This window comes from Vanessa cardui, chromosome 2 (assembly GCF_905220365.1).
Source record: "Vanessa cardui chromosome 2, ilVanCard2.1, whole genome shotgun sequence".
In the NCBI taxonomy this organism is placed as follows: domain Eukaryota; kingdom Metazoa; phylum Arthropoda; class Insecta; order Lepidoptera; family Nymphalidae; genus Vanessa; species Vanessa cardui.
The window spans coordinates 1,303,481-1,321,915 of record NC_061124.1 but is presented as its reverse complement, the minus strand read 5'-3'; the positions used below and the strand labels follow the sequence as shown (position 1 = coordinate 1,321,915).

At 33.4% G+C, this 18,435-nt stretch overlaps 1 protein-coding gene across 1 annotated transcript; it reads right to left on the bottom strand.

The window, feature by feature from the left end:
- Window positions 1–820: 820 nt before the first annotated feature.
- On the bottom strand, window positions 821–18,042 carry LOC124537153. The gene is made up of 6 exons (XM_047113872.1): window positions 17,694–18,042; window positions 13,386–13,839; window positions 4,485–4,689; window positions 4,166–4,288; window positions 1,059–1,425; window positions 821–943 (listed from the first exon to the last, which is right to left on the bottom strand). Exons 2-6 carry the CDS (start codon window positions 13,594–13,596, stop codon window positions 857–859), a joined length of 993 nt encoding a protein of 330 aa, XP_046969828.1. The 5' UTR covers window positions 13,597–13,839; window positions 17,694–18,042; the 3' UTR covers window positions 821–856.
- Window positions 18,043–18,435: the final 393 nt, after the last annotated feature.

The following is an 18,435-nucleotide window of genomic DNA, read 5'->3' as shown; positions in this document are numbered from 1 at the left end:
GTTTGGTACAGATTATAGTTAAACAACCTAATGCTTTTTATATAAGAAACAAGTAATTCTCAGTTTGTATTAATATCTGTTTATTATTATCTGTATTGCATAATAGGAAGCTGGATATTAGCTTCTTACTATTTGGCACGACCTTGGCCAAATGACAAAACTTCAGTCAAATAACTTAAAGTTATTTCTATTCGTATATTTCATGAAATAATTCATTTATAATACATCTAACGTCCCTGAATTCACTCTTCGATCGTCTTGATCCCACGTTAATATTACTTCAGTCTTAAACACCAGACGGTGCTTTCAAGGCCTCGCTACAATCTCCTTGTTCACAACACTTTGAATCCTAATTAAGATATGTTAAAGATTGCTTTTTAACACACGTTTAAGAAAATTAATGCTTATTTTATTATGTAACGCAATCATTCGGCGACATTTATTATATTATATTAATTGGCATTTTTATACAAAAATCATAATTTATTTAATAAACTAAATATAATTGTGATTCCTACAGTCGTTAAATTCTATATCGAATATTTCGATTTATTATTTGAAGTCATAATTACATAATCTCATGCTTAGTTATGTTCGTCTCACGTTAATTAGATAAATATTGATTTAATTACAATCAATACTTGATAAATATTATATGTCATAATTATATTGAGTTATGTAAGGAGCAATTATCGTCGGTAACACATTCAAGTCTACAACGCTGTACACCTTGATTATTATATAATATGTCGATTTATCTATATTTTATCGATATTCTTGTCATCTCAAATGTGCATGCAATTTTCGCGATAGTGTTTTGTTAACGAGTGTCTAGCGGGCGCGCGGGGGGGCGGGATCACGTCTGGCGCTCCACAGAGAAGTTGTACGAGTAGTCGCGGTCCAGCTCGAAGCTGGTACGCTGCTTGATCACTGGCAACTGCGTCTGCAAATATTATTGCTTTGAAAAGTTAATTTTTAAATAATTTCTATCGAGTGGGCTGCCTATAACATTCTGAGCTTTTATATCTGTCATAGTAACAGTTATACGTATAACTCACCAAGGCATCACTTGGCAACCCTCTCAGCTTGGGGTTAAGGACGAAAGGAACTCCCTCCATGCCGTTGTACCCGCCCAGAGTCTGGTAGTTGAGAACCTTGGGCAAGGGCGCGGGCCCCTTCTTTCTGTGAAGCGCCGCGGGTGACGTGGGTCCCGGGCTGCCGTGCGGGATCGGGGACTTCGTCGACGGCGGCCGAGGCGCCGGTCTCGCGGGTTTCATGTTGTAAGAGGGGCTCAGGGCTTCGTAGTCATGGTCGGAAGTGAACTCCTCTATGTTCGGGTAGCCTGAAGGGGACTTGAGGTTGAGATTGTTAAGTTCCGATACGAGGGGGGACAGCTTCGGGGGTCGTTCCGGGACCGGCCGCAATCTGGAAAGATGGCGAGAGTAGTCAGCATCAGGTTAAGGCGCATACGGCCGAAATGCGGTTACAATTCAAGTGTATACAAACATAAAAATCCAAAATCAAAATATACTTTGTTCAAATACGATTTTACAAACACTTTGATTTGTCACTTAACAACTTTCAATGACAAATGAATTGAAATACTTAAAGCAATCAATGGCCACAATATTTAAATTCATTTTATACATCATTATATGCTATCGGACTGGGTTTGTTTTGTATTGAGATTATGTTAACGTTATTAATTATGTATAGGGGTAATTGTATTAACAAACATATTGCAATGACTAAAACTCAAAATGAACACCTTGTTCGTTGAGGCTTTATAATTAGTGGTTCTCAGCACCAATAGAAATGTTCACACTTTTAGTACCAATATATACATAATAACCAATTACAACACAAAGACATAACATCAATTCTCGATGTAATATTTACAAGATGTATAAATATAATTATATATAATTAGATGAGGATGTATATGAGACGCATAATATTTATAACATGTATAAATGTGATCGGACTATACACTACAAAGAAAACATGCTCATCAATACATAATCTCGTATACCCCATACAGCCTGCCCACCGCATTTTGAACTGTTTGTACAACGAACTGAAAACAACGACGATTACGAAATAAATTTCATCAACGTTTAGAAATCAACTCGAGCCTTTTGGAATGGCAAGGAGTTAAGATTATAAACAACTTGGAGCCTGTGTTGACATGGCACCAAAATAATGTTGTGTTCAGACATTACTAACACTTTAAAAAAAAAAAACAAATTGGCTATGGAACTTGAAATATAATTGAAATAAATATTATTAGTTAAGTTATTGAGTGTTTCATTATTAAGCAAGGATTTTGTTATATATAATATGGACAACTTTTAGTAACTCATCTAAGGGTATGTTAATTTATAGTTTTGTTTATCTTTAATGGTTCTGCCCTTAGAAAACAGTTTATAAATTTTCAGTTTAAATATCTTTTGTAATTGTACAACATAATCTATTAATAATAATTCAAAAAGAACATTGTTCACACACATCGTTTAACGCCCTTTATATTAACAATTAGAAAATGTTCATCATCTCAAATCAATACTATCAGAAGTTTGTCAGATAAAAAGTCATTTATATAAACAAGGAAAATACATGGATCAAAAATAGATCCTTGAGAGATCACCATATTACTAATAATCTTAGGAGATTTTCTTTCAGTTTCAACTGATCTGTTTGTGCGAGCCGCGCTAAATCTACTGCTTTTGTGTCAGAGCAATTCTATTTCAACTCAATCACAAATACAAAGAATCAAATGGGGCTTTTTGTCCTCGTGAAGTAGCTTTCTGGATAGTATTTCCTTTTGCTAATGCATAGTATCCTGCGACTCCTCTTAGACCAAATAATATGTTTACAGAGCTTAAAAACTAGTCGCGGTTGTTAACAGAACATAGTATAAAAATCACAGTTTTATGTAATATTAAGAAGTTTTTTATATGTCATTTGCCCAACATCCAATCAAATGTTTAATTAAGTTATAATATTATGGTATGACGTTTAACAAGTAGTGTGGATTTGAAGCCGTGCTATTTAAAAAAAATTAAGATGCTAATATTAGCTTATAAACAATTGTACACCAAAGTGTACAATAGATAGTAAAAACAAGGTAGGGACTAGAGCGGATTTCTTTGATTGATATTGTTATATACAGATTTTTACTGCATGTAATATTGCATGATTGTGTGTTTGAATGTAAGCCTGTGTTTGTGTGTGCTAAGTGTAGACAATATTTAAATTCATGGAAAGCCGATGGATTCGACACATATCTAAATTATTGAAGTACACTCGTACAAATCTACAAAGACAATCTATGCATATTAATAAATTTGTCTGTCTGTCTGTTTGACGGGATTATGAAGAGACTCAATAACAGATAGCTGATGTAATAAAGAGTAACGTAGATTGCTTTTATTTTAGTATTATATATAACATTTTAGTTTAGTTCAAACGCAAGTAAAAAATAAAATTCTCTGTAGCCTATTTTAAGTACAGGAGCAGCAATGACTTTAAACAATGTTGACATTCAATTGAAGTAATACCATTGATTAAGGTCTTGAAGAGCCTATGATAATAATTTTGGATTCGCAATAAAACAGCGTTTTCAACGTCGGCGAAGTTGTTATCTTTACTTTAGAAGCAAAATTCAAGTGGTTTTAAAGGAGTAAGCGGTATAGTAATGGGTATATTAATTAAAAACCTTTTTTCAAGTACAAAAATGACTAATACAATAAAACTTAGTCTAGAGTCTAGACTATTATTCTTTTTACACTTTTTCTTCTTTAAGACTTAGATACGTAGACGAGCAAATGGGCCATTTGATGGTATATATTGACCATTGACCATAAAATCCTGCCGAATTATTTTTTTACATAATCATTGGGACACCAGCCATATCAACGAAGGTGTATGATCCTAATATATATGATGTTGTTTGGCGGTAGAATGTTTGTAAGAGTGCGTACAAAGCCCTATCACCAAGATTATACATATTTGTTATCGTCTTATCTTTCGAGGAATTAATGACTCATTCAGTAGTGTGTACTCTAAGAGTCGAGACTCGAGATTTCAAGTAGTACTTAAGACCTTAATCTCAATACTTATGAATAAGACTCGATGTAGTAGTTAACAACCAGTTTGTACTAACCTCCTGGCCGCTTCGGGCGTGAGATTGGTGACCACGTTCTCGTAGTCGTTGGGCTGGTGCGTGGGCGACGTCTCTAAGCTGCCGCCGCTTACTTTGTAACACACCACCTTGCCGTTAATCTCACTAGAAAAAACACATAAACTATGAATTACATTCACTAACGAAAACTTTATGAAAAAAGTAGAAAGTTTAATGCAGGCAATTTTGCTGATAATAAAATAGTTTTGTAAGATGTTTCCTATTGTTATTTTACGAGACTCAAAAAATATTTGTCTTTACTTTTTATTATTCTTTAAGAGTTGTCAACCTCTGAACTCACCCAGCCAGCAAGAACCCCTGCGGCGCGGCTCGCATCTTGGAGCAGACGATGACGTCGGTAACGAGCGGCGTCGCGGCCGGCGCCTGCCTCGACACGTGCGTGCACAGCCGCCGCTTGCCCGCGCGCCCCGCCACGCTGTAGCCCGCTGGGATGGCCTCCCGCTCGCCCAGCACCAGGACACCGTCCATCACGTACCCCGGCACTCCTGGCAAACATATCATCATTTTAATCAACGTTTACTGGTAACAGTGTGTATATCCATTTCGGTTAATTCCATCCATTAGACTTCAAACAATTTTTACATCACAATGCGTCTTCCACTTGTTCTTGACACAATGTCTGTAAAGGAAAGTACAATCTTAACAAGCGGCATATCCCGCTGCAATACCAATATCCGAGACAGGTTTACATAGTCATAAAGCTTAATACATCGCTTAACTGTGTTTAGCCGGGAAATCTATACATATAATAAAATTTGAGTATTAATATTAAAATAGTTTTAATATTACAAACAGACACTCCAATTTTACTCAATGCATATGTATATGTACACGGTACATACACACCAAAATAACTTTTTTTACAATTTTTTTCGGTCTGTCTGTCTATCTATTTGTTCCGACTAATCTCTGGACCGATTTTGACGGGACTTTCACTGGCAAGTGATATAATAAGGAGTAACTTAGGCTACAATAATATTTTTTGCTCAGCTAGTGCTATATAAATGACGTATGTGTCAAACGACTAAAGACCAGCATTTCAATACAGAATGTGTGCTAATAATTAACAAATTTGCAAAAAAACGGTATTACACTTAATTGAATTCAAATTTTAATAAAAAAAAAAAAATAACACATTTTTTCAAATTCATACATCTATCAATTTTATGTCAACTGGTTTTTTTGTAGCGTCACCACTAGTCACGATCTACTGACGCAACTCTCAGAAGCCGGACTTCAATGACACTATTTTTTAAAAATTACTCATATACATATACTAGCGACCCGCCCCGGCTTCGCACGGATGCAATGCTGATACAGACTGTCTTGCATACAACATTCCCAGTTTTTCTGTGATTAGAAAATACAAACCGCTTCGCCCCTGGTACTATACTGTAATATTGTGCATGTATTATACATATAAACCTTCCTCTTGATTCAATCTATTTAATGGAGAAACCCGCATCAAAATCCGTTGTGTAATTTTAAAGACTTAAGCATACATAGGGACAGATAGCGGTAAGCGACTTTGTTTTATACTATGCAATGATTAGTAATTTGTACATAAGGTTTATTTTACTGTCAATTGTATTTACCAGAGCTTTTGCTTAGTAGGGTTACCTAATGGGTAATATATGTAAATAGTTATTTACTTTTAGATTATTTATACATATTGTAATTTGTCATACAGTATTCGCTGAATGTAATTATTACATACGAGTATATCAGATTGCATTAAACAAGTTCACATCGCCCGAGTTAATAACAACTTCTCATCATCGTAATTACATAAAACATGGACGCACTTATAACATTGCAAACATGCGAGTCGTTGCATAACAAAATAATGGTGCCTATTTGAGTTATCTAGTTTAACATTATCGGGGATCTCCATACATTAAATATTAATTATACAAATTTCACGATGTATATTATCTAAACTTGTAATTTCTGCCTAAGTGAACAAATTTTAAGAAATCAAGATATTAACTGTTCTTATACGTATACTCTGCAATGATATGTACGGAAACATATTGATGATATTGTAAGAAAACTCCATATTCAGTAAACTCAGTAATTATTTGTTAGAATCATATAAAAAAGGTTTTACGTCAGGATTCCACAATTTATAAAAATGCGTGTGTTGCCAAATAAAAAAAAATGTCTTTATACAATAAGTTCATTGTTGATAGCACATATGTAAACAATCACAAATTGTCAAAAATCCTAGTAGTAATCTAGCAGAGGTTCTTCTCAGGTCATTGTATTTTTTCCGATGAGGTAGTGTTTATATTGACAATCAATTAGTAAGTGTAATTATTCTAATTGAATAAAGGCATTTCATTTGTGGACATAACGCGTAAAAAGCACACGTCAATGAGGTCACGAAACGAATTTTTGTTAACGATAATTCTTATCTAGAACTATTTTCTTTGAATTTCGATACATCGAGTTGTCATCAATGATAACAATTATTATTTTACCTTAATAAATTTAAATAGCAACGTTTAATAAGATGTAGCTATCTCGTATATTAGGTGCATTTTTTGTTTCTCATTTCATTTTCGCGAATGTTACAGAGTAACCTTAGCCTTCAATACGGTGTTATGACATTTGATTCTATATCATAATTTATATCACATTATTATTGCATATTATGAATATAGCAGGGGCTAGTGAATTTACTTTATTATATATCTAATTATTATATACAATTATTATTGTATTTAATTGATCAATAATTCGTAAAACTGTAATTAATATTATTTTACATGGCATATCATTTATTACAGGCATATAACACTTAACTCTTATTTTAAATATGATTGAGCTGTCATTAGAAAACAAGGACGATAGCGTGGGATGGTAACAAAAGATAGAGAGATTGGAGCATCATTGTAAAACGATAATATTATTTTGGCCATCCCGACCTACTGAAATTACACTAAATATATTTCGTATGTGGTCTTATCTGTAATTCTGCCTTCGAATGAAATAGTCCGACATTTCTATCAAAGCAAACATTTCAATCTAATAACAACTATATATAGTAAAAAATAAATAATGAACGAGTACAGAAAACCTTTTTCTAATTTTGTGAGCGTTGTGATAAAAAATAAGGTCAATTCAACCGGTCATCTAAACCGGAGTCGTTCAACCTTCGGCTCCTTAATGAAAGCATTCCCGCCTTTTATTGCGTCATTCACTTTCATTATTAACGGTGCTATTAGTGAGAGGAGTTCAAAGACTATGAAAACGCACTACACGGCGGTACAACGCGACTACTGATGAAGACAATACTTCTATTCATTGGAATTAGTAGAATTGTTGATATTCGATATTATAATTTTATAGAGTCTTACACTGTTTGTCCTTCTCGATACGTTCAATACCTTTCGTACTTTCATTTAAATATAAACAACAACAATGATTATGATTATTCGATAGAAGAAGACTTTGATTTGTAATTGAAGGCAACCTGTAATATAACCTATAGATTCAGATAATCTAAAAATTAAGCTGAATCCATAGAATAGAATATTATTGGCTCAATGGATGAGTCTCGTCAATGATATGACATCAAGTTTAAATCCAGCCTTTGGTTCGCCTTATTTTTGTTTATATAAAATGATATATTTATGAAATTGAAGGAAACCAAATTCACCATACTTTTCCTGTTCTCGTACTGATTTTATGATAGCTTATCCTTAAGAGGAGGCCTTTGGAGTTGAAGTGAAATGCAATGTGTGTCCTTTTATTACTCACGTTTAAAGACATGGAGAAAAAAAGATAATACGTCTTGTCATTATAGTTTTACGATATAATAAAAATGTACGATTCAGTTTTAAACTAATAATACCGATTTATTCGTCAAAATAATTTAAATTCCTTTAAGCCAGACAACCGTTGAGTAAACACGTTAAAAAAACTCCAATATTAGATTACATGGGGGAAAATACCCTAAGTGTAATGGATATTAATTTGACACTTTATACCAGGAGTGATACTCAAAATATGTATACAATGGCGATTTAAACTAATACGTATAATTTATTCAAGTGTAATGAAACCTCTTTGAAAATGTCTTAAGAAAAACTAGCTCAATATTATAGATCAATTTACTTAATCGAAAGGTCGAAAGTATATTCATTATTATATAACATTTGAGCCTTATTTATACTATAACATAATTTCCCTAAGTTTCATTTCTGTTCTGTTATGTAAAAAAAAAAAATGGATCACGAGAACTGCTTAACAGAGTAATAACCGTCATTGAATGCTTATCGATTGACAAGATAATTGTTCCTAGGGCTTACGTAACGTAGACTCTTTAGTGAAGAAAAGTCCTTTGTCGTCGGCGAAGCGTCTCTCTATAGCATTATAAGCATGCACATAATGGAAGAGACGGACACTTAACTATATTAATAAAGACACTTAATTTGATTAGTCTCGTTCAGACGAAGGATCAGTAAAAAGTTACATAGTCTGTTTCAGTGGCAAGAGGAGAAAATATAAACAAACCTTAAAAATCTTAAAACATTCAATAGGATTTGCTAGTAGCCCTATTACATTACGCACTGTAAACAGATTTTATCTTCAATATTCAAATATTCAACTTATCTATTAATATCTTTAAATTTTCTTCCAAACTACCGATAACAAATTCGCAATACAAAACGTCACTTTTCACGAATTCATAATGAATACTATAATAAATTAAGTCTCAACCAATCACGTCGCTGTAATTCAAGGTCAAAGGGTTTTATTTGTTTGTACGCCTCCGGCCATCGGAACGGACTATAAGCATACGGTTAATGATATAAACTTCGCTTCGTCCCTCCTTAACTCGCGTCAATAGTGACAGACGTACCAACTAAAGAGGACGTCATTACGATGACGGAACTTATCTCACCGCGCTGGGGTCGTGTCAACTCACGAGCTCCCACTTATGCGAGATAACGAGCGTTAAAGTATATTTGATGCATATTTACTTCCGACTGAAGTATTAAACTGCATCTCCACTAGTGTTGCCCAAATGCAAGAACAAGACGAGACTTAGCCAGTCTTGGTCTTGGTCTTGCGCCAATACACCTGGTCTTGGTCTTGGTCTTGGTCTTGCACTCCCAGTCTTGGTCTTGGTCTTGCAGCAAGAGTCTTGCAAGTCTTGCAATTATCTATTAGTCTATTACTATTTATTAAAGTTTATTTTAAATCTTAGAAAAACGTATTAGAATTGGAACACTGTGAGCTTGAATTAACATAGCCATAGTAAAGATCAAGCAGATTAATAAATTACTGAAGATTTGATAAGAAATTTGAAAAATCAACTGACCTATACGTCGTTTAAAAACTTAAGAAATATAATGACTGAATGTATAATAATAGTACCTAAGTAATTATTTTAAAACAATATAATCAATATTATAATATATACTTACTAGAATAAATTATTATGACATATTCTACCTTCCCTAACCATTTTATCGTAATCATAATAATACTTGCGTGATCATTATAAGTCGAGATAGGCCCAGTGGTTAGAACACGTGCATCTTAACCGATGATTGCGGGTTCAAACCCAGGCAAGCACTGCTGTTTCATGTGCTTATTTTGTCTTTATAATTCATCTCGTGCTCAGCGGTGAAGGAAAACATCGTGAGGAAACCTGCATGTGACAAATTTCATAGAAATTCTGCCACATGTGTATTCCACCAACCCGCATTGGAACAGCGTGGTGGAATATGTTCCAAACCTTCTCCTCAAAGGGAGAGGAGGCCTTAGCCCAGCAGTGGGAATTTACAGGCTGTTGTTGTTGAATCATTATAATGTATTCATTTTCATTCTAAGCACTCTAAAACTTATTTATTCTTTGGAACACCTGTAGGTACTCTTAAAATTCGAAATTATTTTGCATGAGTATACCTACGCCCTGTGGCGGCTATAAAATAGTGTCAAATGTTGTGATTTCGGCGCGGCGGCAACGATTGTTGTATATAATTTCAAATAAGCCGCAGGCGCGTGTATCATAACCATGTACTTCCGAAAAACGTCAAATTTCTTTGAGAAGTAAGTACAAAACCTTTGATGCCGCATTATCAAAGTGCCGATGATTAAAACATAACTATGCATGCACTCAGTTTGATTTTAATGGATATTTTTTTATTCGCTATGTAGGTATGTTTATTGTATTCGTCGTAATGCGCATAGGTCCAGTTTTTCATATTCTTTGATACAGTTTTTTGCGTCTCATAGAATTCCTAAGCGTACCTATACACCGAACTGTTACACCTAACTACTCCGTGAAATAGCGCTAAGTCCTAGCTGCAAGACGCAAGAGTCTTGCAGGCTATGTCTTGTTCTTGCTCAAGTCTTGCACGGTCAGTCTTGGTCTTGGTCTTGCAAAAATATGCGGTCTTGTTCTTGGTCTTGGTCTTGCAAAAACGCAAGAACAAGACCAAGACCGCAAGACCAAGACTGAATTTGGGCAACACTAACACCAAAGCATATCTCTGACGTTACCATTAGAGACAGCTAACTACCCAACTACTCTGCCCTTATCCCAATTTTATATGGCGTCGACGCAGCATATCTTCTCCTTCCATACTTCTCTGACGACAATTCGCATGTAACATTCTTTCTAACCATATTTTCTTTCACATAATCCATTAATCGTTTCTTTGGTCGTCCTCTACCTCTACATCCATCTACATCTATGCTCAAGACCTTCATTGCAAAATGGTCTTCATCTCATAGTATGTCCAAACCATGACACCCGGTTTCCACATAGCTTCAGCTACGCAGAGCGACAACTTACTATAGTCGTTCAAGGGGAATAATTACAAAAGTTACTACAGTTTCATTAAAGAAACCAAATGTCAAAATGCTAATAAGATTATAACGAAATATGAGATACGAATTAAGGAGAATGTAAGTATCTACCAAGTAACAGACAATCAATATTCAAAATAGATATACTAAATAACTTTGAGTGCTATTGAAGTTATTTAATGAGCTGATACTTGACGATACTTTAAATAGCGGTAACATTAATCAACTAATATCAAATTTATTACGTTTGTACAGGCATAATATGACAACCATTTTAAAGTTCACTATTTATCGATGAATGCTCCTTATGGATGGATCCTATATTTAAAAATATTTCCGCCAAGTAATAATTTACGTCGGCATGAGTCACCTTAAAGTCACATTCTTATCAATTTAATAGCTCGGATTTCCCTATTACTGCACAACAACCAATATGTATATATTTGAATACCAATTAACACGCTGTCACGAGGCAACGTCATATTAAATATTAATAACAAACGAAATCATTCAAAATAAACTTAATCAAGGAGAGATAGTAAAGCAGATTATACAAGAAAATACCGGCCAATAATTCAATCGTTAATCAAACTAAAATTGATATCCGATTTACATAAAACTCCGCTGACTAATATTGAACTGTTGAAAAGTCAGTGTAAGTATTCTCATAATTTTCACCAAATAATTGAACAAAACCGTTATCGACAGCAATCAATAACTACGATTAATTAAAAAAAACCCTATCGCGTGCGGTCGGTTATATTTAATCAATTTATGTCAGGAAAGTTTTATTGCGCTGTATCTAAGCTTAACTAGAGGCACTGGAGATATTGCATATTGCTAAATTTAGGTTAGTTATAATAATTCGTGTAGTGCCAATGTGACTTCGGGGCGATGGTAACCAAATACAATCCAATTATATTAAAAAAGGTTTTATTAATTTTGTATTATAAATAAATAATGGAATATACAATTCGACCATTACTGTTTGCGGTTTATATTATATTCATTCAAATATAGATATACTTTTGTTAAAGGCAAATTTTACTTGTAGGTTATATATGTATAGTTAATAATAAATCCCTGTCGACTTAGCATTAACGGATATGAGCCCTACAATAAAGATTTCCCGTCGGCTATTGATCGTCTGCACGATCTTTGTGCACTTGTTATTATATTTCAACCTTGATCACTAGAGCGATACGAAACGAATACGAAGACCGGTTCGAGTTAGTTTAATAACTAAATATAAATAGTTAAAATTACATTCAGAATACTATATAGGTCAGCAAGTGGGTCACCTAAAGGTAAGTTTTCAACGCCATAAAAAAACGAACCACCATTAATAACGCCATTAACTCCACCAAACATGGGGACCAAGACATTATGTCCCTTGTACATGTAGTTACTGGCTCACTCACCCTTCAAACCGGAACACAACAATACTGATATATTTTGGCGATAGAATATCTAATAAGCGAGTTGTACCTAAGGGCTGAAAGTTGAAACCTAAATCCAAGTAATAAGAATATTTAATCAATATTTATATACGACACCAGTAATCTCAAAGAACATGTAACATACTTAAGTGTATAGCTTACTTATCTTGAGACTTTAAGCTGTAATAAAACAAGCTATTTATATTGAGCTAAATAGAATGAGCAAGTAGTTTTTACGACATAATCTCAATAAAACACATAGTATTCCAACACGATTACTACATTCACAAGATTTAAACGAAAGTTTATTTCAGTGACTGATAAAAATTTAGGTCGGCAGGAATGAAAAGGGTTTCAACATATCTATTATGATGGCCGAACGACGCGTATACTGCGCACACGCATTTATCTCGTACATTGTGTTGCACATGTTTGTAAGATAAATAATGTCGGGAATATGTTTCTATAAACGATAAAAGTGCATAAAACTGAGTACATATAAGGAATTAAAACCCTTTTTGCCATATTGCCATACTATCCCCGGGCTCCGGTTTCTCATGGGTTTATTAAGAGGCTGTATGAATGCTAATTTATCTATACCTAAATATAACTCAACTGATTTCAAGCGACACAAGTCATTAAGCCAGAAAAGCTCGTAGTCGGCATTTTTGCCCAATATTTCCAACAAATATGTGCCCTGTTATTATATGACTATCTGAGCACACAAACCATTAATAAATTATGCACGCATAAATCACTCTGTCCATTGGTGCAAACCGTATCAAAATACGACCGGCTGTTTTTAAGTTTATCTTGTTCAGACAGACCGACGGCCATAGGAGACGAGGAAATACGTCAATCGTTATTACATTGTCTTTATTATGTAATAAATCAAATAATCATAGACAACTCACCCTCAGACTTTGACAAGCAGATGTAGTGGCTCGGTTTCTTGCCAAAAAGACCGGATTGACGCAGCAGACCCGCATCGGCGTCCTCGTCGTATGTGCGGCTGACGGGCCAATAGCCAGCGGGGCACTTGGCCAAACTATCCACGATCTGCAGCGAAAGCAGCGGCCTCTCGTCGGGCAAAGCCCCACCGAGAGCTGATAGCACCTTCGACATCGTCACTTACATCATAACACCAACATATCCACCAATTTAAAATTCATCATATAGCACTTACAGTCTCGATTAGCGATACATGTCTTTAACACTGTTACGATGAGCGTATTGTTTGAAAAGCGCGCACTATTTGTAATTAATGCTGTTACAAAGGCTGGGCTTGATCAGGATAATCGGTTTAAGCTCCCTGTAGCGTAACTTACACGACTCTACTGAAATATGCTTTATCCACTTTGGAAACACCTGTAACAAACAAAATAATATATTAAAACATATAATATCGTTGTTAGAAAAATTGCAATTTTATTTAGAATACAGATTAAACAATATTTTTAAATACAGATTATTTTCGAATATACACGCAATTTATACGTTAAAAAAAGGAGAAACTTTTCTAAACTGAAAAATAAATTGAATACAAAATAGTTATAATAATCTGTTAATGTAACTACTAAACGCTTGAGAACGAGTTATAAACTGTACAAGTAATTTACGGCGATTTTTCTCTGTATTTTACATGTATTCCGGAATGATAAAGAATTGTGAAACATTCATATCGTGTGTGTTCGTGTTGTTGTTTGTATTTCTTGAAGAATGTACAAATATTTGTTGTAGGTTGCGGATGTCATCAGTGGAAATTCATAAAGCTATGCCCGGTGCTGTATTTACACTAGGGACTCTCGGCGCTAATTCACAGAGCATACAAAATTTGAAATATTTTGTTTGTTTTTTTAAATCATATAATTTTATTGTAATTATTAAACATAGAAGCATTAAGCTTTCTTATCGATTCTCAAAATACTACTCCCAGTTCGGAATAATAATAAAACACCTTAAAACTGAAAAGAACCGGCGATAGCAATATCTGTAATAGAGGCAGCATCGCGGTAGAGGGAAAGGTACGGCTTCAAATATAATGTGGTAGTCTTTTAAAATAGGGTTGCGCGACCGGGGTTGAAAAGGTTTAAACATACATGAGTGCACAGGTCAAGGTCCTAATAATGGCGCCAATATGGCAAGGACCCAAGTGGCCTCGAAAAATACTGTCGTCCGGCCCTGAAGAAGCTTTGGGACCACCGTTGCCAACTATCCATTCCCATATATGTTTAAAATTTATACATGTATTCCACATCTAATGTAACATTACATCTATACATATAATAAAATTGAAGTGTCTGTTTGTAATATTAAAATAGGTTTTTTTTCTAAATATATGTATGTCTACACGGTACATACCAAAATAAACATTATTAACAATTTTTTTCTGTCTGTCTGTTTATTGGGGGGGTAATCTCTGAAACGGCTGGATCGATTTTGACGGGATTTTCACTGGGGGATAACTGATATAATAGCGATTAACTTAGGCTACAACATTTTTTTTTGTTAAATTCAAACGCGTACAAGGTCGCGGGCACAGCTCGTTTGAAATTATATTTTACTAGGATTTTTTAAAATACTGTTTTACAACTGTTCTTAAATGTAATTAAGGTTCGATTTATATAATCCCCAAATATCTGCTGTTATTTAATTAACCATGAACAACTCAAAAATTATAATATATTTTATGACATGAATGAGTTAATCTATTTGTTTAAAAATGGTGTATAAGAACTTTATGCATAATTTCGATATAGTGCGGCATACATATGCTACCCAAGAACGGCGCTAACGTTCTATCCGTCATTGGACTCGAAATTATGTTATAGTAGCATCAAACTTTTAAAATAATATTTACAACCACCAAGACAAGATATGTCATCAAGTATAAACCATAAGAGCTGACTATTGTTTATAGGCGATAGGAAATGGGCGCCCAAATTAAGCCTAATTGGTGATGTAACTAGCATTTTTAATGAATCACTGCCCACCCATGTTACAATTAATTACTCTGCAATTATGAGCCAGTGGAGAAAAAGAAAAACTCAGAATATTTTGTTTAATAGTGGAGCAGCTAAGTTCGTAAATAGAAAATATTTAATTTGACTTAATGCCTCATGTGAATGATGATTGTCTGAATGAAAATTGAACAAGGGAGAGCCTCAAGTGGATAAAACATTAGGCATTTTTAATGTAATATAGTTGTCAGGATGTTCACCAAGTTTAACAAAATTATACTCAATGACGGTTATAATTAGATTATTAAAACGGATTTATGATTTAGTGGACCAGAATAACTAATGACTCAAGTAACTTACCACAAGTAATAATGTAATTTCGAGGCTTCTTCTAAACAATTTGGAGTTGTCTATCTAAACTAATATTTTATATGTCTCTCTTTCTAACACACAGTCAAATCACTAAATAAATTTAAATGAAATATGGTATTAAACAAGCTGTAACTTCAACAAAGATGACTACTTTTTTAAATCTGACTACCAATCTCCAAAATGTTTCAATTAGTTCACTTCTATTTGATATATTTTTCACTTTCAAATATCAAATCAATAAGGATAGAAAGAGAGAAAACAGCATTAAAACACCTACTAAGCTATGATTTTATTTTCTTGACTTAAAATGGTATATAGTATGAGAAACTTATTTTACTTGATGGTAAACTGCCTGTCTGGTGCCAGCCTGTCTGGGTAGGGATAGCATATTGTGGTCCAGTTTGACGGATGAGTAAGCCAGTGAGATAACTACAAGCACTGATACATAAAGTCTCAGTTTCCAAGGTTGGAGCAATTTTTTTAGCATAGAAGTAATTCTCACAGTTGCATGACAACATAATTACAACCATGTTATACATATATATTTGCAATAACTTCACAAATCACTTTGGTAGAATTGGTGATTATCATTGCATGTATGGTCGGGATAAGAAAACATTCATCACCTTAAGATATATTTTCATGAACTCAGAATGACATATTGCGTCGCAATTATTTGATGTTTAGATTCAACAGGTTCTATGAGCTTAAGACTTGACAAAGGAATTCATTTAAAAACTGAAAAAGTTTTTTTTACTCTGACTGTACATAAGATGATATTTTTAATGTTGATTCATCAAATATTCAAATCATTTGTGAAAAACATTAAAAAATAAAGTGTAATATTCAACACAAGATTAAATAGACAAAAAATAAATTGTGGAGATAATACTTATTTACTTTCAGGTAGGATACATGTATAAATTTACTAAACTTAGTATTTAAACATTGTTAAAGAGTAACAACTGAGTGCCTTGCCAATTTCTGTTAGATAGAATCTACATTCTGAATCAGTGGTAGCTTTTAATGTAGTTTCATAAATGAAAAAGTGATTGTAAAAGCCTACTTATATAAAGTCTATATTGATTAACCTTGCCATCAGATGGCTAAATTGTAAGTAAAGCTACTCAAGCTTTTATAAATATTTTATAATAAAAAAACAAAATAATACCCTCTCAATTGTTCTCATGTCATAAAGAATAACATCAGCAAATAATATAATAGCAATATACTCCAGAAAGTTTGTTGGACCCTTTGCTACAGTGAAATCTTTCAACTGAACACTAGAAGAGTTTCTTTGTTAGAATGAGTACACTAATTATTATCATTGATGATTCATGTTCAAAATTGTAACTTTAAAAACAGCCCACATATCAAATGAAAGAGTTCATTCTCTATTGTATAGACTATAGTTTAGAAAGGATGAATTGTGTACATTTACAAAATCGTTTGACATGCACTACATTTGAAGAGTACTTAGTAAATAAATAAACTTAATACTTCATTTTCAATATAAATTCACTAAATCTAAATCATTTTCAGAGGCTGTATCATGTATAGTTGTCATAAGTGATGTACCTATTTCTCAATAAGAATAATAAATAAATATTGAATGAATTTGACAAGTATTGTAATATATGATTTTATTTAAAAAAATAGACATTGTTTATGAACAGCTGCACCGAATAATTAATGTTCAAAGAATTAAAATATTAGTTATGCCACTGATGACCGATTTGGCAAAATTCCACGTATTACTACACGACTTATGTGCCGTGCAGCCGCTGTAACAGTTACATTTTAATGAAATCAATTGGTGATCTCTGACGGTTTATCGAGAACAATGACCCCACCATTCATAATAACCATTGAAATAAATGATAAACTTACCGTAGTCATGACATCACGAACAATAACAACACTCAACACTTCTTATAACTCACAATCTTATTTCTTTTATGCCATTGTTCCAAGGTTTTCATATAAAATTTATGTTGTTCGCTGTGTAACCTGATCTATAAAAACATTAGATTATTTCACATTCAATTCGTCTGTCAACGGCGATTCTTTTGATGCGTTTTGATTTTGTAGATCAATGAAAATTTGACAACAATACGCTCTTGAAAGAAAACTACAAAAGAAGTAAAGAACACAGATTAGAGATTACACGATCACGATAACCATTCGATTTCGTGAGGAATGAGACTGAGAATTCTAAGATTCGAACTTGAATGAAAATTGAAATTGACAACTTTTATTTCGTTTTGTAACATAAAGATGTTGCCAGCTTAAAATAATAATAAATATTTTTTCATTCTGAAATGATTCGATAAATATTTTAATATTTTGTTTGATCTTTAATGTTATCGGTACTAGGTAAAAAATGTCTCTGCTTATAATTTTAATATGAATACTATTATTTTAAATGCGAAAGTTAAGGAAAAACCACTAAAACGATTTAAAAAAATTGGTATGAAGAAAGGATGGCGGAGGAGAGTAATCCACTTTTTACTGTGAAATGTATATTGCTTATTAGTATTCTCGAAAAACTTGTAAACAAAAGAAATATTTTTGCCTTTGATAGGCTAACAAACGATTTTAGACGAATTAGGTAAGCCGTAATACCTTAAAT